General features: G+C 37.5%; 1 protein-coding gene and 1 non-coding gene across 2 annotated transcripts in view; one reads left to right on the top strand and one right to left on the bottom strand.

The window, feature by feature from the left end:
* Window positions 1-25348, bottom strand: part of AHCTF1 (AT-hook containing transcription factor 1) — a 73642-nt gene that overhangs the window by 24024 nt on the left and 24270 nt on the right. Inside the window, 21 exon segments of the mRNA XM_049776646.1 lie at window positions 132-239; window positions 1210-1360; window positions 1916-2063; window positions 2680-2730; window positions 2732-2749; window positions 2751-2815; window positions 2899-2932; window positions 2934-3045; window positions 6263-6450; window positions 7321-7467; window positions 8198-8254; window positions 8403-8526; window positions 11971-12064; window positions 13633-13737; window positions 15224-15364; window positions 15952-16041; window positions 22077-22167; window positions 23158-23286; window positions 24522-24583; window positions 24872-25053; window positions 25143-25275. Coding sequence (XP_049632603.1) covers window positions 132-239; window positions 1210-1360; window positions 1916-2063; window positions 2680-2730; window positions 2732-2749; window positions 2751-2815; window positions 2899-2932; window positions 2934-3045; window positions 6263-6450; window positions 7321-7467; window positions 8198-8254; window positions 8403-8526; window positions 11971-12064; window positions 13633-13737; window positions 15224-15364; window positions 15952-16041; window positions 22077-22167; window positions 23158-23286; window positions 24522-24583; window positions 24872-25053; window positions 25143-25275 — 2230 coding nt within the window.
* On the top strand, window positions 10432-10538 carry LOC126015163 (U6 spliceosomal RNA). Its single transcript, XR_007498055.1, has one exon. It is a non-coding gene; the product is annotated as a U6 spliceosomal RNA (small nuclear RNA).

The raw sequence follows: 25348 nt of genomic DNA, 5'->3' as shown, positions 1-25348 counted from the left end.
CACATATGGTCCCTGAGTCCTATCAGGTATGACTCCTGAGCACTGAGCCAGGAGTAAGCCCCTGAGTGTAGCCAGTATGACCCCCAAAGTCTTCCCCTTACTCCCCAACAAAGAATAGTTTAAATTCTTACCTAGAAATTTTTTGTGAGGCTTGTGAAATTGGTGTTCCACAGAAGGCCTCAGACAGCTCTGATTCTGGGAGGGAATATACTACAGGAGAGGATGCTTCTATTTTAGGACTACAAAAAAAAAATTATATTTAAATGATGCTTTAGTATCACCGAAGTATTAGCTTTAAGTGTGCTATGAAGGTGTGACTAGATAAAAACTTTCCCTCTGATCATTTATTGTTTATAAAAAATATTCCTTAAGAATAGTGGTAAGGAGCTCACCTCAGGAAGCTATCCACAAAGTGTGATGAGTTTAGTTAGATAAATAACTACATTTTGAACTGTCCTAATAATGAGAATGTATGAGGGAAATGGAAAGCCTGTCTAGAGTACAGGCAGGGGTCGGGTGGGGAGGAGGGAGATTTGGGACATTGGTGATGGGAATGTTGCACTGGTGATGGGTGGTGTTCTTTACATGACTGAAACCCAAATACAATCATGTATGTAATAAAGTTGGTTAAATAATAAAATATATATATAATAAACTGATTCATAACAAAAAAAAAAAAAAAAAAAAAAAGAATATTGGTAAGGAGCCAAAAGGAACACAGTGGGGTCCAAACGCTTTGCCTTGCTTGTGGCCAACCCAGGTGTGATCCCTGACTGCAGAAGTTGGAGTAACCCTGAGCCATCGCTGGGTTTGGAACATGCACAAACCACAAAAAAACCAACCATAGCAAACAAAAAATAGTGAATAGCTAAAAAAATTATTTAAACATATATATATATGTATATATATATATATATACTATATTTTTTTTTTTTTTTTTGGTTTTTGGGCCACACCCAGCAGTACTCAAGGGTTACTCCTGGCAGGCACGGGGGAGCACATGGGACGACCGCGGAATCGAATCAACCACCTTAGGTCCTGGATTGGATTGCTTGCAAGGCAAACGCAACTGTGCTATCTCTCCGGCCCCAAAACATATATATATATATATATTTACATCTCTTAGGTTGGTCATTTATGAATGCTGCTAAAATTAAAGAGTAATGTGTAGCATGACTGACTATAAAAGGTTTAAGAAAAAAAACATACCTGTTGCAAAGAGTAATACTAGTTTTGGGTTCATTACTTTCCCAAACCTCTCCAACTTTAGACAACACATTATTGATGAAAACAGATCTTGACAACACAGTTCCTTTTACACCTGGCTTTGGAAATGCTGATAATGGTTTAGGTCTAGAAACTGTAAGATGAAGAATATAAGATTTATCACTATACAGTATGGTTGAATTTTAACAAGTTGTTAAAGTCATGTTTAGGTTTGGTATAATTATTATCTATGCAGAAATTTAACAAATCACAACTTCTTATACAAAATAGATAAGAACATCTTGCATCCTGTACACTATCATTACTAAATAAACTAAAAACTTCCCAACTACAATCATGGTAATCATGGTGCTTAAATATTTATTAAAAAAAAAAAAAAACAACCTCCAAATCTTGTATTTCTCAGGGGAAGGGTGGGCATTAACATAAAGAAAAGAATGAAAAAGAAAAATACCACTTTGATGCACAAGAGAATAGATCTGTTCTCTTCTAAACATGTACTTCTTTCCTCTGCACTATTTTTACTCTGGAGGAGCCCATGTTCTCTCTTGAACACATATTCTTCTCTTTCTCTGTTCTAAGTAATTTTCTCTTAATAAAAACAATTTTGCAAAATAAAAAATATAGATTGTAGAAAATGGTTATAGAAAGCAATCAATAATAAAAAACTTTTCAGTAAAATCTTTACCTTCTCGAAGAATGGATGTTGAGTGATGGTAAGGCTTAGCTCGTTCAACTGCTAATTTTCGCTGAACTCTAGGAAGAATTTTTCCATATTGGTCTAATATAGAATTTCGAGCTATAGATCTCTGTCGCAAACGAGGATCACGATCATACTATTGAAAATAAACCATAGCTGGTAAAGTCAACCTTCAAAAATGTTAGGTACTATATTCCTACTACTCAAAACATAATTATGAATACACACTATCTTCTTCCTGTCTAATGTAATCATTTTTCTAATCAGGGGACTTCACACATGCCACACCTAATTTTTATCAAATTATTACATGTTATTAAACATTATTTAATATCAATAAATATCAAACTTTTATATCTTTACGATGAAAAATATGTACATGGATCAGAAAAACAAGGTCCAGAAAGTATGTTCCAAGAACACAGAAAATTCAGAAAACCACATGACACCTCATGCTCTTTGCAATAAATAATTTTTATATATTATCCCTCTACTTTATCTTGTTTTCCTAAGAAATGAAAATAACAGAAATGGTCACATTCACAAGACTGTGCGCAGACATCTAAAAGAAATGGATAGTTCAAAGAATTTATATATTACTCTGTTCTAAGAGTCTGCTATAGATAAGAGTATTCTCCAAGTTTATTTAAGACCCAAAGGTTACTAACTATAGAAGCTTACAAAAACCAATACAAAAGAAAACACAATTTTCTTCATATAACCCCATTAATAAAAAAAAAGCTTAACTATACCGTAAGATTAATCTTTAGAGTTTGGTTCAGTTTCAAGGCAGGGATGTAATTTGGCACGCTGTAAGTGGTGGAACTAAAAGGAATTCCTGATTCTGAACATTGTTACTGGACTGCAAGAATCTCACCAAAACACATCCTAGGAAGAAAAACAATAGATGTGTAAGCTACTAACTTGCAATCAAATTTCTAACAAGTTTATACTGACAAGTCATTCATTACCTTGTTCAGTGTCTGTGAATGGTAGCTTTAGCAAAATCCTCCATTAAGCCCTTTTCCTGACAGACTTCATAAGTGTGCTTTAATAAGTCCTTTATATTTAACCTATTAGAATGTTGCCGCAATAAACTCCAGGCCTCAACCATGCACCTGAAATCAGTATTTTAAAAATTTAGGTTTTTAAAAAGTCATTTGAAACAAGTAATTGACCTAAGGAAAATCAAAGGCAGATTTTATGTATTGGAAATACTTTGGAAACTTTTTTGAACATTCATCAGTGCATAAATAAAAATTGCTTAGCATTAACAAGAAAGGAAGTTGAAACTAAGTTTTTCCCTACACAGTGGTAAATGTAGGTGTCAATCATTTAAGTGTAAAATAAAAGGAAAGCAAATACTTAAGATACTCTGATAGAACTGAAGAATTGGTGTGGTATGACAAAGAAAAAGGTCTCTTAAAAGAATAACATATAGCACAAGGAGAACAACAAAAGGAACAAAGTCAACAATGGATATTTCACACTGTAACTTAGTAACAGAAAATATCTGCAAATATATGACTAAACTTTCAGATACCATGTGAAGACATCAAGTTTCAGAAAGTGTACTACTTTTTAAAAAATTTATTTGGCTTTTGGTCCACATCCCGTAGTACTCAGGGTTTACTCCTGGCCAGAGTCTGGATAGTATTAGGCAACTGATCAAAAAATACTAATTCCCATCTAATTGTTGCTGATTCTAAGCAGATAAGTACTGAACAAGCAATGAATGAGTCCAAGGACAATGGAATCAAAAAGATAAAATTTTCAATACCTATCAAAGTTTCAACATCTGTTCTTCTGATGTTGAGGGATCAAGTATCACCATCCTTAGGGAGGCTAAATAGATTCAATGCAATACATGCCAACACCACCAACAAAAAAGCCCCAACAACGTAGATGGCTTAACCTAATCTCAAGTATTTTATCATCTTTAATGTATTTATTTATTTCATCCCTATAGTAAGGTTTATCTAAACAATACCAATCTCAAAAACCTTGTGATTCCAGGGTTGAAGAGATAGTGCAGCAGATTAGGGCGCTTGCCTTTCACGTGGCCAGTCCAGTACAATCTCTCCGCATCCCAGGAGGGATTCCTAAGTGCAAAGCCAGGAGTAACACATGATCACCACTAGGTGTGTGGCCAATCCCACACGAACCCTCTTTGATTATTTTCTGTAAAGTATTTTCTATATCAGAACATTCCATTCTGGAGTTGGAGAAATAGTATAGCAGAAGAGTGCGTGCCTTATGCAGAATCCACTCACAGTTCAATCCTTAACACCATATATGGTTCCCTTAATCCTGCCATGAGTGATTCCTGATCTCAGAGCCAGGTGTAAGATCCAAGAAACAACAAACAAAAAATACTAATTTCATACTGATAATAACAAGTTATTATTAAACAGTAAAATATTTTATTCTGTCTCAAATCTAGAGACTCAAACTTTTCCACCCTCGATAACTATATTGTTTTACCCCAAGGAAACCATAAAAAAACCTTTAAATAATTTTTTTTTTCGTAAGTAACATCTTAGGGTGAATAAGGTTTGACCAATTTATTAAGAGTTTTAAAAAAAATGAGCAAAAGTAAAGAAAGATGTACATGTTTTAAGAACTAGCCTTAATCCCAGTTTGATTCCTGGCACCGAATATAGTCCCCTGAGCACTACCAGGAGTAGATCCTTGAGTATAGAAGTTCAAGTAAACGCTGAACAGCTTTGATACCACACCTGGACATGGCCCAATCTCTCTGACCCCAACTGGACTATAGGTCAAAAATTATAGGAGGAATAAAAATATTTAAATTATTCAGAAATTTTAGCTCTAAGCAATTTCCCCAACTAATTTAGTTAACAATCTCCAGTAATTATATTTTCTTTTTTTTGTTTTTTTTTTTTGTTTGTTTGTTTTTGTGTCATACCCGGCCTAGATCTACACTCAGAAATCGGTCCTGGCAGGCTCGGGGGACCATATGGGATGCCGGGATTTGAACCACCATCCTTCTGCATGAAAGGCAAATGCCTTACCTCCATGCTATTCTCTCTGGCCCAGTAATTATATTTTCAAGTAAAATTTCCAGTTACCATTTAACTTATCACAATATACAAAGACAAAAACAAAAGAGTACAACATATGTATCATTGTAATATCAATCACAAACAAATCATACTGATTAAGTATAATTAAAAAAATACAAATAGAAAGAAATAAAGGTAACACCTGGTTTAATGACTAGAGAAACTTGATACTGTGCTGAAACCAATGAGGGAAGGAGCCTTGCTTTGAATGCAGTCAACACCAGATCTAAACCCCAATACAACATATTGAGTTGTATCCTCTGAATAGAAGCAAGGATTCATTCCTGAGCAGGAGTTCAGAAATAGTCCCTGAGCAAAGCTAAAACCTAAAAACCCTCCAACCCATTCCCAGAAAAAAATGTGTTGGGGCCGGAGAGACAGCACAGTGGTAGGGCGTTTGCCTTGCATGCAGCCAACACAAGACAGACCCCATTTCATTTCCCAGCATTCCATATGGTCACCCACGCCTGCCAGGAGTAACTTCTGAGCACAGATGCTGGCTGGGTATGACCCAAAGACAACCCCCCCAAAGTGCTTTGTTAAAAAAATAAAAAGAAAGAAATATGCTATTTTTTAATTTTTATAAAAAGGTATTTTCAAGTTTTGCAATGAGGATAAAATTAGCACAAAGAATTTGCAATATTTGAGAAATAAGTTACTCTTTCAAGAGTAACTTCTGTCGGGGCTGTCGAGATGGCACGGAGGTAGGGGCGTTTGCCTTGCACGCAGAAGGACGGTGGTTCAAATCCCAGCATCCCAGATGGTCCCCCGAGCCTGCCAGGAGTGATTTCTGATCGTAGAGCCAGGAGTAACAAACAAACAAACATCTACCAACTTCAATCTTCCTCTATATTTTGGTTTCCTTTCAGTACAAACCACATGAACAAACCTCAACTGTTCACATTAAGTCTGTCAAGATGCTCAAACCGGAGTTATAGATCATTCATCAGGTAGGGTGTTTGCCTTGCATGCAGCCAACCCAGGTCCTCCCAAATGCCATATAACTTCCCCAGGCGTAACCAGTTAACATCTGAACATTGCCAGGTGTGAGCCAAAAAAAAGAGTCAAATAGCAAGGTTATTTCTCAAGGTTGTTTCTTATCCCAGACAAAAGGTGCTTTACAATTTTATTAGTGTTAATAAATCAAAGACCATGAGAATTTTGTTACAGAGTAAAATATTTGAAATTTTCGACTTCATAATTTTATTTTGATTAAGAGTTGGAGAAAACGTTTAAAAAACGTACTTACCTATTATAAAGCAAAACGGTGAGGTGAAGGCAAACATCACTATCTGCATACAATACTGGCTTCATTGTCTGAATATACCTGAGAGCTAGTCTATGCTCACCCTGACACATGAAGGCTTGAATAATCATTGAATGTTGCCATGGCACAGGTTTTACAGTGGCTGGATGAAACAGAAGTTCCAAAGCAGTCTGCAAAGATGGCAGGAGAATTTATAAATAAAAATATATGTAATACAAATAAAACACAGTACCCGGTGCTTTAAAGACAGGCAATGAATTACAGAAATGAGAATGGCAAGGAAAGGGAAAAAGTGGACTGATGGCAGCATAAGGACATTGGTCCAAGGGTCTTAGATACTATGGTTATATACGTCAACTGACTATATAATCAAAACAATTAGTTAATACTACTGTAAACACAAGATCCAAAATATAATTAACAATGGGTTTGCTAAGAGAGGTCAGATGAGAAGATAGTAGGAAAACTCAGGAAAGTGATGGAGAGATAATAGCACTGGTGGTGAGACCGCATATTCCTAAAATTTCATTAACAATAATTATAAATCAGTGCCTAAATTAAAAATAAATGTTAAAGGCAACACTAATGTCAGGCAGAAAAATTAATCAAAACTAAAAAAAAGATCAATTTTGATATATTTTATTTTAGATAAAAAAAAACCCTTGTATTTGAAGAAAAAAAACCCTTGTATTTGACACTTCACTGTACTGTATTATCTAAAATCTTGTCATACCACTTTAGTAAAAAAAAAAAAAAATCCAGTTTTGTTTTCAACAATTCCCCCATAACACTAACATTTCTCTAATATAATAATCACTATGTTTGCATTTTGAAAATCGTTTATTTCCTTCCTGGGTGTTTGAAACTGTTAATTTCTTGTAGTCATACTACCAAAGATCTTTATGATATGTATTGTTTAAACTTAGTCCATACTTCCTTTCAAATTAGAAAGCATATTTGTAACAATCAATTATGTATACTTTATTAAAATGTAAATTACCTATAAAAGCTTCTATTTTAAGTAAATCAATGGACTTTACCTCATAGTTATTATGATCTATTAGCCAAAATCCTTGAATCAGTTTAACATAGCTCCAAGAAATGGCAAAGACTGAAGGAAATGATTCAATGGCAGTATCCATTTTGTTTGGAATGGAAGACATAATATCAAGTAGCAAATAGATGGTCTTAAATATGATTAAGGACAACAAGCAAAAAGAAAATACAACTATATATCTATGTAAAATAGGGACCAAATTAATATAGCAAAAAAAGAGGCTCGAGAGACTTTTAGTGTTCATTATCACTATAACTATAGAACAATTTTTTTTTATTATTGGGCCACACCCAGCAGTGCTCAGGGGTCACTCCTAGCTCTGAGCTCAGAAATATCGATCCTGGATGGCTTGAGGGACCATATAGGATACTGGGGATTGAACCCGGTTCATCCTAGGTCGGCCCCATGCAAGGCAAACAGCCTATATCATTGTGCTATCATCACTCCTGCCCAAGAACTAGTTTTATTATATAAGATATGATATGTAATAAAATTAAAGAATGAATCTTTATTGAAATTTAAGAGTAATAAAATTCAAGGATAAATTTATAGGTTGGAAAGATAGTATTAACAGATGCTTGCCTTGCATATGGCAGACCCAGTTTCGATACCCAGTATCTTATAAGTTCCTCTGAGCTGCCAAGATTAACCCCTATGTGCCACCCAAAACAAAAAGAGCAACAAAAAAAATTCAAGTGTCTTGAATGCATTTGATAATCCAATGAAAGGCCTAACCATACAAAATTAAACATAATAAAAAAAATTTAGTTTCAGACCAACCATAGAACTCAACCGAAAACTTTTAACCCTGCCCTCAGTAACCATTAGGTTTTTATGGGTTTTGATATATTAAAGGATACAACCGCATGCTTGCTTGCTTCAGTAACGTTGTCTAGTAAGTATATGTCAAGCAGTGCCTTAAAAAAAAAAAGGATTAAAAACATCAGCTCATTTTACATATTCATATCTGCTATTTGTCCCAATCCATGTTAGGTACATGAAACACAAGCTGACAGGCCTCCCTCCCATAATTTTGTAAATTTAAGATGTATTATTGCAACTCACATGTAGACTTGTAGGAGGATATTTTCCCGTGCCCCCTTCATCTCGTTTCCACAAATCCTCAATTCTATCTCCTAGCTGAGAAACCATGCCATCAATCATCAAGCAGTCAGAATTCCATTTACCTCTGTAATTGAGAGCAACATCAAGAATTATTTTTTATCAAAGACACACACACACACACGTATATCTTTTTTTGGTGTTTAGGGGTTACTCCAGGCTCAGTGTTGCGACTTCTGTACAAGGAACCCTAGTCTAGAACCCAAGGCTAAGGGAGAGCACTACGCTCAAAAAAAACCTTTGGTTTCCTGTACCGACAATTGTCATGAGATAATTTGGGTAAACGGTATACAGACAGAGGTCGCAGCATAAATTCACCCCTCTCATTTGAGACATAGTTTTACTAGCATCCTAAGCACATCTCTCTGAGGCCCTCTAAAAACCACCAAGACTTCTGTAAATCAAAACTGTTTCCTAGTTACCAAGTAAATGTGCTAAGGCCTGATCATTCCAGGCCTTTCTGATCAATAGGAATGCTGTAGGAGGTAAGAATGTGAAAATTACTGAAGAATCAGAGCATCCAGCCCTCAGCCATGGCCATTTGGTTTTAAAGATAACTTTGCATCAAAACAAAATCCAAGGGGCCGGAGCGGTGGCACAAATAGTAGGGCGTCTGCTTTGCACATGCGAACCTAGGACTGGTTCGATCCCCTAATGTACCATATGGTTCCCCAAGCCAGGAGTGATTTCTGAGCACACAGCCAGGAGTAACCCACCAGTTTAGGCGTGTAGTAAACAGCCACACAAAAGATCCCCTGGAAAACAGGAGAGGACATGCAGCCACAAAGCTGACTGAGCAATAGTAGGGGAAAAATAAGTGACGTCTCAGGTAAAGATCAGTAAGTATTGTAATCATTGTATTTTAAAGCAGATGCCAATGAATTTTATAAAAAGTTTTGATGATTATCTATACCTCACAGAAGCCATATATTTTCCTGCTATGTAAATCATTGATTAACCCCTTCCTTCTTTGCTAACTCAGAATTACTTGCTAAAGTAAATATTTAAAAAGTAAATATAAAATAAAAGTAAATATAAAAACCCTGCTCTTTGAGTGAATAAATGGGCTAGATCCAGACTTTTCTCCTGGTGTATGGTCTAGTCACAAATCACTGACTCTGGTGCCCACTCTCCTAGATGACCCCCCACCACTGCTTTTCCTTTGTCCAGCTGCTCCTCCCCAGCCCTGTGCGGCCCGTGGCAGTCTGTGCTCAGAAATCACTCCTGGCAGGCTTGGGGGAACCATAAGGGATACTGAGGATCGAAGCTAGGCTGGCCGCATGCAAAAGCAAATGCCCTACATGCTATGCTATTGTTCTGGCCCACTACAAACACCCACATTCCACCACCACCCCCCCACAAATTGACACACACATATACAAACATATGTATTTTTTAAAGTAATGATCCCAATCATTAAAAGGGGTAGAGGTAAGGGGGAAAAAAAGACATGTTTAGAATCACTGAGAAATCTAGACATGCCACAATGTGTGGGGTTTTCTCTACAAGTCATCATCCCTTGTCACAAGGCAGCAGTTAATAAAGCGAAGAATTTTAGTCATCAGCAAGCATTAACAGTCTAGTTCAAATCCTAAGATAAAATTTGGTCCAGCCAGCAAATGTCTGAGACTACTAATTTTTACACTAGCAAGAACATTACCAAAGAGTAAACTAGCCTATGATTAAAATAAAACCAATTCAAATAGTTTTTATTTCAGTTTTATCATTTGGACAAGTCTTACTGATTTCCTAAACTACCTATATGATAAACAGATATTGGCCGTTACTTCATTTAATATTATTAACAGAAACTGTCATTAATAATTTTAAGCTAATTTGCAGGCTTCAAAATTAGGTGATGGCTAGTAGACATTGGATTCATTCCTGGCACCATTCATGGTCTCCTGAGGCAGCCATGAGTGGATGATCCCTTTGCACCACTAGTTGTGACCCAAAAGCAAAAACAAAAGTAGTGCTCACTTCGGCAGCACATATACTAAAATTGGAATGATACAGAGAAGATTAGCATGGCCACTGTGCGAGGACGACACGCAAATTCGTGAAGCATTCCATATTTTTTAAAAAGAAAAAAAAATAAATTTGACAAGGAGAATGAGAAACACATATACTTAGAAAACAGATAAAGAAGTAAGCCAAAATAAACCCCCAATCCAAGCTATCTCAGATTAGTTTTCTCAGAGCACTAGGATAGTATATATAAAAATTATAGCTGGTAGTCTTTCAAGTAATGGTTCCCAAGTGACAAATCTGGAATTAATGTTTGAAAATCATAGTCCTACAGTTATATTCTACCCTACAATTCTGTCATTCTAATTTGAGGAAGTATCTGTAATTCCAAAGATAGGAACAAGACCATAACACTACTCTTTATTCTTATATTAATTCTATTTCTTAACAAGGAATTCAACAGTGATAATTGGGAGGGACAGAAAGAAAGATAAAGAATAAAGTTAAAAAATACACTTAATGAGTGGCTGAGGTGCTCAAATACAACTGTTAGCAAAATGAATATAAGATAAACTAGGTGATATAATTTATCCCCCCTCCTTTTTTTTTTTTTTTTGGCTTTTGGGCCACACCCAGTGGTGCTCAAGGGCTATCTGCTCAGAAATAGCTCCTTGCAGGCACAGGGGACTGCTTGCAAAGCAAACACCGCTGTGCTATCTCTCTGGCCCCTTATCCCCCTTTTTTAAATTAAAAAGCAAAGAATCTCTTCTAATATATCAATGGGGTAAATAGTGTCATCTGGGAAAGAAGTAGTTACACTCAAGTTCTAAAAGAAAAGGCTGAGGCTGAGCAAAAGCACAGCGGGTAGGGTGCTTGGCTCGCATGAGGTCCACCCAGTTCCATTCTGGGAAGCCCATGTGGTCCCCAGAGCCTGCCAGGAGTAATTCCTGAGTGCAGAACCAGGAGTACTTCCTGAGCATTAAATAGTAGTGCTGGTAGCACATTCCTCTACTTTACTGAAAAAAGCCCCATTTTATGAATTTTCATTGTGATAAATTGGATTGTTTCCGAAAAGCATCACTTCTGACATCTAAAAATATTTGTAAAAAAAAAAAAAAAACAACAGGGCCCGGAGAGATAGCACAGCGGCGTTTGCCTTGCAAGCAGCCGATCCAGGACCAAAGGTGGTTGGTTCGAATCCCGGTGTCCCATATGGTCCCCCGTGCCTGCCAGGAGCTATTTCTGAGCAGACAGCCAGGAGTAACCCCTGAGCACCACCGGGTGTGGCCCCAAAACCAAAAAAAAAAAAAAAAAACAAAAAATAATGATGGGGCCGGGCAGTGGTGCTAGAGGTAAGGTGCCTGCCTTTCCTGTGCTAGCCTTGGACGGACAGCAGTACGATCCCCTGGTGTCCCATATGGTCCCCCAAGCCAGGAGCAACTTCTGAGCGCATAGCCAGGAGTAACCCCTGAGCGTTACCGTTTGTGGCCCAAAAACAAAAAAAAAAAACAAAATATTTGTAGCAGAATGTATAATACTATACCTTGATAAACGCTCATGCTTCTGTCGACAACTGGTGTAGTAGTTCTGAATTACAGGGTAGTTATAGTATAACCTTGATAACTGTATAGCATCATCTAGATTAATTTGAGAGGGGAAAAATACTATTAATATTTCCAAAATACCAACAATATTTCAAATAATACACATTAGTATTGTACTTTGATTTTATAATATTAGTTCCCAACATTTAATCTGAAAATATCACATCCTCTTTTATTAAAAAATTACACAAATGAGAAAATTGAGTTCATGAAAGTTAGTGAAAATATGGATGCTAACTTAAACCCTGGGAAACCTATTCTTAAAAAACAATTTTTAGTCATAGCTGTCTATTTCAAACCACACAATGTTCCCTATTTGTTCAAAAAAGAATTATAAAAGAGTAAGTTGACAGATTATATACCATACAGAAGTGAAGTATTAATTCTTGAAATTGGAGAAATCATTAAAAAGAGGTATATTGGGGCTGGAGTGGTAGAGCTCTTGCCTTGCATGCGGCCAACAAAAGACAGATCCCGGTTTGATTCCCAGCATCCCATATGGTCCCCTGAGCCTGCCAGGAGTGACTTCTGAGTGCAGAGCTAGGAGTAAACCCTTGAGCACTGCCAGGTGTGACCCAAAAACAAACAAAAAAACCCTAACCAAACCAAAAACACCATATAGTCCCCCAAGCCTGCCCAGAGAAATTTCTGAGGGGTCGGGCGGTGGCGCTGGAGGTAAGGTGCCTGCCTTGCCTGCGCTAGCCTAGGACGGACCGCGGTTCGATCCCCCGGCGTCCTATATGGTCCCCCAAGAAGCCAGGAGCAACTTCTGAGCGCATAGCCAGGAGTAACCCCTGAGCGTCACAGGGTGTGACCCAAAAACCAAAAAAAAAAAAAAAACAGAGAAATTTCTGAGCACAGCGCCAGTAGTAACCCCTGAGCACTGCCAAGATGTGGCTCAAAAGCCCCTCCCCAAATTAAAAGGTCATATATTTATTTGACAGCAAACAACATTAGAAGACACAGTAGCACAGCGGTAGAGCATTTGCCTTGCACACAGCTGACCCTGAATGGACCATAGTTCCATCCCCATTGTCCCTTGTGGCTCTCGAGACTGCCAGGAGTGATTGAGTGCAGAGCCAGGAATAAACTCTGAGCATCACCAGGTATGGCCCAAAAAGCAAAAAAAAAAAAAAAAAAGGAGACCCACAGTTGCATGAATCTAAAATTTTAGCTGTTGATATAATATAACCCATTTTCAGAAGTCAGGTTTTCTCAAATTTGCTTTCCTTCTAAATGGTGTTCAATAAATAATTGTAGAAACTTATGTATCAGGCCTGGTGTAAGGCAATATACAAAGGAATAATTTTTTTTATGAAGATGAGATTGATGGAAGAGAGGAATCTCAAAGGATTAGAACAGGATGCCTGAGGGTAAAGAACTTGCTTGCATGCATGCATCTGACCTGGGTTCCATTCCAGATCTCCCAGATGGTTCCCTGAACCCTACACCAGAAGTGATACCTGAGTACAGAACCAGGAATAAGCCCTAAGCAGCACTGGTGTGGTCCAAAAACAAAACAAAACAAAAAAACATTAAAACACAACAAGATTATATATTTAAAAAATGCTTCATCAATTATAGATTAAGTAAACACTTACCCAAGCCCTCTGGTAAAAGCCCAGAATGACAGAACCAAAGAACCACCTGTACATATTGACAGATGAGTTGGGTAACCATACATTTATTTCTCAAGTTCATAAGGCCTATAAAGAAGAATATGTATCAGTTTTGAAATTTTCATTTATTAATAAACAAAATCCAGATGGTCGCCAGTTAAAAAATAAAACCTAAGTGGTCAAAGAAATAACACAGGCATGAAGCTTTGCATTCCCATCAGTCCCAGTTTGAAGAGGAACCATATGTTCCCCTGAGGACCACCAGGGGTCACTTCTAAGCAAAGAGATGAATATAAACCCAACACTGCTGGCATCCCACTCCTGCCCACCCCAATTAATTATTTGATGACCTATAAAATAGTATATCTCTTTAACAAGTTTAACTTGAACAAATGGTAAAAATTTTAAAAATTGACTAAAGGAGTTATTAAGTAAAAATAATTTTATATGGCAAAACAAAGTACTCTGCCATTAGAAAGTCATTGTCCTGCAATAGTTAGGGTCTATAACAAAATAGCTATAAACAGAATGTGTTCACAAATAATTTGCCAAAGAAAAAATGGCATTCTGGGCCAAAGAGATAGCACAGTGGTAGGGAGTTTGTTTGCCTGGCATGTGGCTGACCCAGGGTGAACCTTAGGCTTGATTCCTGGCATCCCATATGGTCCCGCGAGTGTGCCAGTAGTGATTTCTGAGCATAGAGCAAGGAGCTGTGGCCCAAAAACAAAAAACCACGTGGCATTCTAAATCAATCATTCTCACACCCAGAGAGATACAAGGGTTAGTGAATGTCTCAAGGGATGCCAACCTTGATTAAATCCTTAGCTCTACATATGGTACCCCAAGCACCGTAGGAGCAAACTCTCAGCATAGAGTCAGGAATAGCCCCTGAGCACCACTGGGCATGGCCAACACCTTGACCCTAACTATTAGAAGATCAGTGTCTGGGGCCGGCAAGGTGGCGCTAGAGGTAAGTTGTCTGCCTTGCAAGTGCTAGCCAAGGATGGACCGCATTCTGATCCCCCAAGCCAGGGGCAATTTCTGAGCGTTTAGCCAGGAGTAAGCCCTGAGCATCAAACGGGTGTGGTCCGAAAAACCAAACAAAGTTAATTCAATCTCTGGCACACCATATGGACTCCCACAAGCCTGCCAAAAGTGACTTCTCTAAGTATAGAGCAGGGAGTAATCCTGAGCGCAGCTGGGTGTGGTCCTAAAACAAAACAAAGCAAAAACTAAAAAAATAACTGAAAAGGGGCTATAGAGTTATATAACTAGTAGGGAGCTTGCCTTGTCACTAACTGGGTTCAGTCCCCTACATCCCATAAGACTGGTCGCCTAAACACTGTTAACAATGATCCCGATATACAGAGCCAGTCAGTAATAACTCTGAGCACTGCTTATTATAGTCCCTAAAACCAAAGAATGGTTCAGATTATAATATTCTGTAGCATTTCACACAAAGAATATTGCATATCTTTCTTATACATTAATCTAAGATACAGAAAATTAATTTCTCAAAATCCAGAAATAGAAACAAACTATAAACTTCATTTATATAGGACAAAGAACATACCTGTCTCAGTGACCTTTTGGGCCTCTGCTACAAAACAGCTTAAAACGGTATGAAGGTTGCTAAGAAGCAAATGACACCGTTGGAAAGACTGTATAGTTTGTGGATCAATGAAACGGCATGATCCATCAAATAATGGTACACCTAACAAGGACAAAAAGAGATTAATTTTATTAGGGAATAATTGTATGGTGCTAAATAAAATTTTTCTTGGATCAGAGGACAGAAGTCAAGGTGCTCGCCTCGCTCACAGCTAACCCCAATCACTATATATGGACTCCCAAGTAAGCATCAAGAGCAGAGTCAGGATTGAGTCCTGTGCACTGTGGAGGTGAGGTTATGAACCCAAAACGAAAACAAGTTTTCTTTTTTCATTAATTTTTTTTCTTTTAGCATTTTTTACAGAACTTACAATGTCTGGGGCCACAGAAATAGTACAGCCCGCTTTGCACACAACTTGCCCAGGTATGACCCACTACACCACATATAGATCCCCAAGCACGATCAAGAGTGACTGATTCCTAAGCAGAGTCAGAAGTAAACCCTGCACTTAGCCGAGTATGGCCCAAAAGCAAAAGCAAAACCAAAACCAAAAAATGTGCTTCTGGTGTCACATGGGTTTCAAAGCATTACTGTTAGTAATCAAACCAAAATTAAGATAGTTGCATAACAGTATATTTGCATGTAATACTATTTGCAACAACTTTCTATAAATTAAACATAGTACTTACACAGTCTGTCAAACTCCTCTTTTGTGACAACCACTTTATTCCATGTCCATTCAAGAACAAAGCGCAAATTAGCTGCAGAATTTGGTCGTTCTTATTTCCAAGTAAGAGAAAAAAAAAGATTGATTACAAACTGAAAAATATTATTTAATTTGTAATAATATATATAAGTATTTTCAGTGAAGGTTATTTAAAGGAAATTACAATGAACACCTAATCAACTGCAAAAGCAAGTTAGTGCAAAGTATTCCAAGTGCTTCTGAATAGAAAAAAAACAATAAAACAACCCCAGATACGAATAAATGAAACATCTAATTGTCTGGGTGCCATATTTATTCGAGTATAATGCACACCCTAATTTTCTATTAAAAATCGATATAAAATTTTGTTTCACACCAAGCATTGTAATTGACAAAAACAAAAACAAAAACAAAAAAAAACACGTGTGGCCATGATCAAAAATCATTTATTGACAACGTAAACTGGTATAAACACAATACTGAAATAAATGACCAGAAACAATATTATTTAAAGTGCTTCCAAGTCAGATTCATCATCAGATACACTAAAGAGTTGTTCCCATTCTTCTCGAGTTAAAATTTTTCATCAGTGTCCCAGTTCGCAGGAACTTCTGTTTCTCCGGTTTCTTCGCTTTCTTCTAAGTCTGAATTCCACAGCAGGTCATCTTCTGTGCCGTCCATTTTATTGCTGATGCCTGTCTTCAAAAAACTCTTGATGACCATTTCTTTTGGTATGTCTTCCCATGATGTTTTAACCCAGGATGTCATGAGAAATAAGCCAAGTTTCTTGAGGTTCTTTTTTCCTTCACCCTCGTGTACAGTGCGTGGCTGTAGCCCGAAAAAAGGGGCAGTGCAAATTCACAATTTGCCTGGGCCCTCATTGGACGGGTCGCCACTACCACCCCACCCCTCATTTATAACGCACACCCAAACTTTGATTTCTTTCTTTGGTAGAAAATTTTGCGCATTATACTCGAATGAATATGGTAATATCAACACAAAAAAGGTGGCCTAAAATAACTGGTTTATTTGAAATCAAAGAGGAAATCCAAAGATTGGTGAAAACATATGCAAATGAAGATAAAAATTATCAGAATTTGTGGGACACAGCAAAAGTACCTAGAAGAAAATTTTAGCTTTGCATGCAGGAAGGGGCCTACATAAATAACTTAGTAACACAGCTTATAAAATTAGAAAATGATCAACAAAATGAACCAAAAATAGGTAGGCAGAAGGAAATAACAAAGCTTAGAGCAGAAATCAATAAAGTGGGATTCCAAAAAACGATCTGAAAGATCAACAAAGGCCAAAGTTGGTTCTTTGAAATAATAAAGAATGATAAGCCACTAGCAAAACTCACAAAGAAAGGGAGAGAGGAACTCAATAAACCATATTAGAAGTGAAAGGGGGGAGGACCACTAGAGATTCAAAGGATAATCAGAGACTACTTTGAGAAACTCTATGCCACAAAACATGAGAATCTGGAAGAAATGGATAAATTCTGGCTCTCTTATAATATTCCATGGTTGAACCCGGATGATCTAGCACAATGGTTCTCAAAATTTTTTAAACAGGGGGCCAGATCACTGTCCCTCAGAACGTTGGAGGGCCGGACTATAGTAAAAACAAAAACTATGAACAAATTCCTATGCACACTGCATACATCTTATTTTGAAGTAAAGAAGCAAATGAGAACAAATACAATATGTGGCCCCCCAGGCTGTAGTTTGAGGACCTCTGATCTTGTATATCTAAACAGACCCATCATTATTTAAATTAAAATGGTAATCAAAAGTCTTCCCAAAAACAAAAACCCAAGTCTAGAGGATTCAATAATGAATTCTTTCAAACCTTCCAAGAAGAACTACTATGAATCTTTTTCAGATTCTTTCAGGAAATTGAAGAAACAGAAACTCTCCCAAATGGTTTTTTGGTTTGTTTTTTTTTTTTTTGGTTTTTGGGCCACAACCGGTGGTGCTCAGGGGTTACTCCTGACTGTCTGCTCAGAAATAGCTCCTGGCAGGCACGGGGGACCATATGGGACACCGGGATTTGAACCAACCACCTTAGGTCCTGGATCGGCTGCTTGCAAGGCAAACGCTGCTGTGCTATCTATCCGGGCCCTCCCAAATGGTTTTTACGAAGCTAACATCACCCTGATAACAAAAACAGAGATGCTGCAAAAAAAAAAGAAAACTGGGGCCAGGAAGGTGGCGCTAGAGGTAAGGTGTCTGCCTTGCAAACGCTAGCCTAGGAAACTTCAGACCCTGATGAACATAGATACAAAGATCCTCAACAAAATCCTGGCAAATAGGATCTAACACCTCATCAAGAAGGTCATACACCATGACCAAGTAGGTTTCATTCCAGGAAAGCAAGGATGGTTTAACATACATATATTAATCAACATAATACCATATCAACAAAAGAAAAAATACAGACCGTATGATCATATCAATAGATGCAGAAAAAGCATTAGATAAGGTCATGTTACCCCTTCCCCAATGCCATATGCTAAATTTATCTGGATGGTCAGTTCCACTCACTCATGGGAGGGGCTGTTGTTTGGGATAGAGGACAGTAGAGAGGCTGAGAGAAGGAGAGCAGACACAGCTAAGATATGAAGAGCAGCAGGGAAGAGGCTGCTTAGCTTAGAAGCCATGCGGCACATGGTGCTTCAGGGCTAGTAATAAAGCTGGATTTCTTCTGAAACTTCACCTGACTGCTTTGTGAATTTCTCCCAGTCACCCTACCACCTGCAGACCCACCAGGCCAAGGAGCTGCAGGTGCCAGGCCAAGCCAAGAAAGGCCTCACCATACCAACCCTAGGACTAGTTTATAATTAAATAAGGTCCAAACCCCATTCATGATTTTTAAAAAAAAACTCTCAACAAGATGGGAATGGAAGGAACTTTTCTCAATATAGTCAAAACCATCTACCACAAGCCAAAGGCAAATATTATTCTCAATAAGGATAAACTAAAAGCTTTTCCTCTGAAATCTGGTACATTCATGATTTAAAAACAAAAAACAAAAAAACTCTCAACAAGACGGGAATGGAAGGAACTTTTCTCAATATAGTGAAAACCATCTACCACAAGCCAAAGGCAAATATTATTCTCAATAAGGATAAACTAAAAGCCTTTCCTCTGAAATTTGGTACAAGACAAAGCTGCCCTCTCTCACCACTACTATTCAACATAGAACTGAAGTACTTGCCACAGCAATTAGACAAGAAAAAGACATCAAGGGCATCCAAATGGGAAAGAAAGAAGTCAAGCTCTGTTTGCAGATGGCATGCTACTGTATTTAGAAAATCCTAAAGACTCTACCAAAAAGCTTCTAGAAATAATCGATTTATATAGCAAAGTGGCAGGCTACAAAATTAACACGCAAAAATCAATGACCTTCTTATACACAAATGATTGAGAAGAAATGGACATAAAAAAAAAAAACCCACTTACAGGGGGAAATAAGGGAGGCAGCAAGACCAAACTGATGCAAGACTACTAAGTAGTAGGTTAGATACAGAGGGGACCATATATTCTAGCCGCCCTGAGGGTGAGGGAAGAGGAAATGGGAGGTAGGACAAAAACGGAGGGTTAGGGAAGACAATTTGGGGATGGGAAGCCCCCCTGATTTTATGTAGATATGTACCTAAAATATTATTGTCAACAATATGTAAGCCACTATAATGAAAATAAAAATTATATTAAAATAAATAAATAAATAAATAAATTAAACAAAAAAAAAAACCCATTCACATTAGTGACACACAAACTTGGAGTCAACTAAAGAGATGAAAGACCTATACTGTACAAAGAAAAATACTAAATACAGCTTTACAAAGAAATGAAGACACATATGCTGTTAATGAATTGGGAGGATTAACATCATTAAAATGGCAATACTCAATACAAAGCATTTGTACAGATTTAAAGCAATTCCCTTAAGGATAACCATGACATTCTTCAGAGTAGATCAAACACTCCTGAAGTTCATTTGGAACAATAAATGCCCATGAATAGCTAAAGCAACCCTAAGGAAAGAGAACATTGGGAGGCATCTCTTTCTCCAACTTTAAATTGTACTACAAAGCAATAGTCATTAAAACAGCATGGTATTGAAATAAAGACAGACTCTCAGATCAGACTTGAGTATTCAGAGAATGTTCCCCAGACATACAATCAGACTAATCTTTGATAAGCACAGATCTTTGATGTAACACAAAATGGAGCAAAGAAAGCCTCTTCAACAATTGGTGCTGGGACAACTAGCCACATGCAAAAAAGCGAACTTGGACCTCCACCTAACACAGACTCTTGAAACAACCAAGATGCCCTTCAACAGATGAATGGCTCAAGAAACTGTGGTACATATACACAATGGAATATTATGCAGCAGCCAGGAGAGATGAAGTCATGACATTTTCCTACATATGGATGAACATGGAAACTATTATGCTGAGTGAAATAAGTCAGAGGGAGAGAGAAAGACACAGAATAGTCTCACTTATCTATGGGATTTAAGAAAAATAAAAGGGCCCGGAGAGATAGCATAGTGGCGTTTGCCTTGCAAGCAGCCGATCCAGGACCAAAGGTGGTTGGGTTCAAATCCCGGTGTCCCATATGGTCCCCCGTGCCTGCCAGGAGCTATTTCTGAGCACTGCCAGGTGTGCTCAAAAACCAAAAAAAAAAAAAGACAGTATTGTAACAATACCCAGAGACAATAGAGATGAGGGCAGAAAGGACTGGCCCATGGTATGAAGCTTACCACAAAGAGTGGTGAGTTCAGTTAGAGAAATAACTATACTGACAATTATCATGACAATGGTCATTTGTAGTAAGTGACTGTAATTTTTTTTTTTTTTTTTTGGTTTCTGGGTCACACCTGGCAGTACTCAGGGGTTACTCCTGGCTCTGTGCTCAGAAATCATCCCTGGCAGGCATGGGGAACTATATGGGATGCCAGGATTTGAACCACGGTCCTTCTGCATGCAAGGCAAATGCCCTACCTTCATGTTATTTCTCTGGCCCATGACTGTCATTTTTTTTTAAATTGTGATCTGATTGAGTAATGACACCTGGCAGCTGGATGGGTGCAATAAGAGGGGGGTGGGTCACTCATCCCTGAAGCTGGAGTTAAGTTTCAGCATGCCGTATACCTGCATATAAGACAACCCCCGACTTTTAAGAAGTTTTTCATGGCAGGGCTGGAGTGGTGGTGCAAGCGGTAGGGCATTTGCCTTGCATGCACTAACCTAGGATAGACCTTGGTTCGATCCCCTGGCGTCCCATATGGTCCTCCAAGCTAGGAGCGAATTCTGAGTGCCTAGCCAGGAACAACCTTAAGTGTCACCGAGTATGGCCCAAAAAACAAAAAACAAAACAAAAAAGTAAGTTTTTCATGGGTTCAAAAGTTGTCTTATATGCCAAAAAAATACGGTAATTCCTGATAGCAGAGCCAGTAGCTCAGACCCACTTGAGTACCTGTGGGTTCCTCCAACCCCCCAAAAAATCATGTCCATAACTTTCTCAAATGGTTAAGATGTACAAGTTGTATATGTTTGTAAAACACAGAAGTAGATATATATTAACCTGAAATGTGGTTGGGTGAGAATCAATATCAAAAGATTATACATATTATTTGATTCTATTCAAGAAATGACAAATTTGAAGAAATGAATAACAGACTAGTGATTGCTAAGGATTAGGGATATGTTGGGTACAGGCTAAAAAACAGCAGCATGAGTTTTTCATATCTTAACATGGATGAAAAGAGCAGTGGTTGGATGTATAAGAGGTACAGAGAATTTTTATCAGCCTTTGCATCTAACATGCAACTCTACCTTCAAATAAAAGTTGGCCAACCCACAAAATAATAATTTAAAAAATGAGTCAATTTTTAATTGACTAGTTTATATAAATTTATATAATTATATAATTTAATTGACTAATCCAGGCATCCCATATGGTCCCCCATGCCTGCCAGGGGTGATTTCTGAGCGCAGAGCCAGGAGTAACCAGAGTACTGCCGGGTGTGATCCAAACCCCCACCCAAAATTATAAATTAAACTAAATTTTAATTGACTATAAACCATCATCTTACCTTCTGATGTCCACCTTTTGATACATCCAGTCAAAACTCCCAGGGAACTTGTTTGGACAGCTGCAGACAATATAGCTTCTAATTGTTCTTCCTAAACCATGCCATTTAAAAATGAAAATTAGAAAAAAACGAAAAGGAATTCAGAAAATGTGATCACAAACGCACAGGAAACAAGTTCCACATCATAACATACGTGCATGCACACACTTTTGGTAGTGCTTAGGGCTTACTTCAGGCGCTGTGCTCCTGGCAGAGTATGGGAGTAACCATCATGTAGGAAGTCAATGATCAAATTAAGGTCAACTTTATGCAAGGTCTTATGCCTTGCATTATCTTTTGAGCATCAGAATACAAAATTCTAAAGTATAGTATAAAAATCATTGACATGCCAGTAGGTCTACTGTATTTCCTTGGTTAGTGAAACTAGTGGGTGATGGAAATATGAATTTTAAGCCAAAAAATATCAAGTTAGAGTTACTGCTAATGCAATGAATATTATACTAATTAACCTACTTTCACGTAGATTAAATTTAATTATAAAATAAAATGAATGATATATAATCTAAAATAAGAATGAAATAAGACACCTGGAAGAAAGCCCAGTGGCGGGGCCGGGTAGGTGGCGCTGGAGGTAAGGTGTTTGCCTTGCAAGCGCTAGCCAAGGAAGGACCGCGGTTCGATCCCCCGGCGTCCCATATGGTCCCCCCAAGCCAGGGGCGATTTCTGAGCACATAGCCAGGAGTAACCCCTGAGCGTCAAACGGGTGTGGCCCAAAAACCAAAAAAAAAAAAAAAAAAAAAAAAAAAAGAAAGCCCAGTGGCTTAGTAAGTATCCAGGAGAAGTGTGAGGGTGTGAACTTAATTCCCCAATACTGTCAAATGTACAGAGAACAGTCACAGACCCAAAGGAACTAGAAAATATAGTCAAGTAGGGTGGGGTGTTGTGTATAAGTGAAGAGTGAGAAAATAAGCCCTAGTATTTGTGAGGGGACAAGGAGGAGGGAAAGCAGAGAAAGAGAAGAGAGAAAAAGAGGAGAGGAAGAGAGAACAGAAAAAAAGCCCTAACACTTAGGCTCTCTCACCTGACTTAAACTGGAAGGTTGAATGTCAAGAAGTCTTGGTGAGAGAAGGCCAGCCACAAGACATTGATTATAACTATCAGGAATGACTTCATTGAGAGATGGCCCTAATTTCTTTAAAAAAGTCAAAGTCTGTAACAATAACAAGAAATTAATACTCAATTCAAATGATCAAACTTAGTAAGTCTTTACCTGACTTTATTTTTAATAAAACTGAAAACAAAACTATTATCCCTAACATTTCATAAAAACTAAAAGCTACTGAATAGAAATTGTATTTCTATCAAGGAGGATAGTTCATAAATTAATGCCTGATAGGTTTTAAATATTTCTAGCCAGTGATTGTTATTTTTTTTCTGTTTTTTTTTTTTTTTTGTTTTGTTTTGTTTTTTTTGCTTTGTAGCTTTTTAGACTTGGATTTTTGGAAGCTTACACATTTTGAAGAAAAGCAGCCATATTAACACTTCTTTAAGACTGACAGAGAAATAGCACAGTGGCATTTGCCTTGCAAGCAGCCGATCCAGGACCAAAGGTGGTTGGTTCAAATCCCAGTGTCCCATATGGTCCCCCGTGCCTGCCAGGAGCTATTTCTCAGCAGACAGCCAGGAGTAACCCCTGAGCACCGCCGGGTGTGCCCCCCCCCCTAAAAAAAAGACTGATAGAGAAGGTTAACAAATTGTTAAAAAAATCTTAGTCAGAGACAACAAAAATTCTTCTAGTTTGGGCCACAGTGATAGTATAGCAGGTAGAACATTTGCCTTGAATGAGGCTGACCCAGGTTCAATCTCTGGCATCCCATATAGTCCCATGAGCATGTCAGGAGTAACCCCTGGGCGCTGCTAGGTGTGGCACAAAACCATCCCTCCACAAAAGCCCTCTAGTTTATTCCTCATAGTCTAATGTGAATGAGATCTAGATTTAAAAAAAAAGAGGCATTTATCTATATCTCATACCAACCACCTTAGGTCCTGGATCGCTGCTTGCAAGGCAAACGCCACTGTGCTATCTCTCCGGGCCCTAATTTTATTTTTTTAGAAAGTATTTTTCCAACATTGTGCCACTATGATAATTAATTACCTCCTTTGTATTAACTACTTTTAGTCAAAAACTCTCTGATGAAAAACAAAAGCATTAAGAGAAATATAAGGTACTATAGGGTTCAATAATTAACATTTAAATAAAGCCCTACAAATATCCCATCATGTCCCAACATGTCATCAATAAATGATGCAGCTAAACATGAATCTTCTAATAAACCAAGGAGAAAGCTACTATTTAAGCTGAAAGGGCAGCTTATATAATTAGCATTAAAGTTTATCCCTATGATCTGACTTCATTAAGAACAATATCCATATGTTATTACCTACCTTCTTCTGAAAGCCAGAGCAAGTTATATGAACAACTCCTGAGTTTAACAAACAAGTAGCATCTAAAAAGATTTAAAAAAATTACATATTTCAGTTGAGATTAGTAAAATTCATCCCAAGTACAAGATAAGTACGGTACAAATTATCATATAATAAATTTTATATATATATTTTATAGTATTTTTAAAAACATTTTACTTCTTATGGCATATATCAAATTAATTTCTGAAGATACACATAATTGAAATTTGAAAAGTAAAAGAATATGTACATGTACACAGAATCACATTAGCATTTTCAACTCTTGTATCTTATTTTTCTCAAAAGGTAATGCAAAATAATATACATACCAAAATTAAAAGTGCTTGGATTAAAAAATTGCTCAGGAGGTGGATATGAAGGAGGAACTCCTCGACTTAAACTTCTCTCATGCACTAATATATCCAAGATGTAATGTGGTGAAGTCCTACTTACAACAGAATCCAAGGACCACAGTGCAAAATAAGAACAGTCATGTAGATATTCTCCTGATCTAAAAAAAATTTCATGAAATATTTAAATCGCTGGCCTGCTATGCACACAAATGAAAAAAAAAAAAAAGAGAGAGAAAAAGAATGATACCTTAGCGAATCAGGCATTTGTGCATGATACCAACGATTTATATCGAAAATCCCCAAATATACAGAAGGCTTTCCCTGTCCATATATATTCACTTGCCAGGTAAAGACTGAAACACTGATGTCAGGAGACAGAGCTGAAAAGAAAGACAATTTACAAAAATAAAATTAATCCCTTACAAATAAAATGTTAAGTAGATGCCCCAAATA

This window comes from Suncus etruscus, chromosome 7 (assembly GCF_024139225.1).
Source record: "Suncus etruscus isolate mSunEtr1 chromosome 7, mSunEtr1.pri.cur, whole genome shotgun sequence".
Taxonomy (NCBI): Eukaryota; Metazoa; Chordata; class Mammalia; order Eulipotyphla; family Soricidae; genus Suncus; species Suncus etruscus.
Note: the sequence above shows the minus strand (reverse complement) of the source record. Positions and strands in the feature narration are given on the sequence as shown.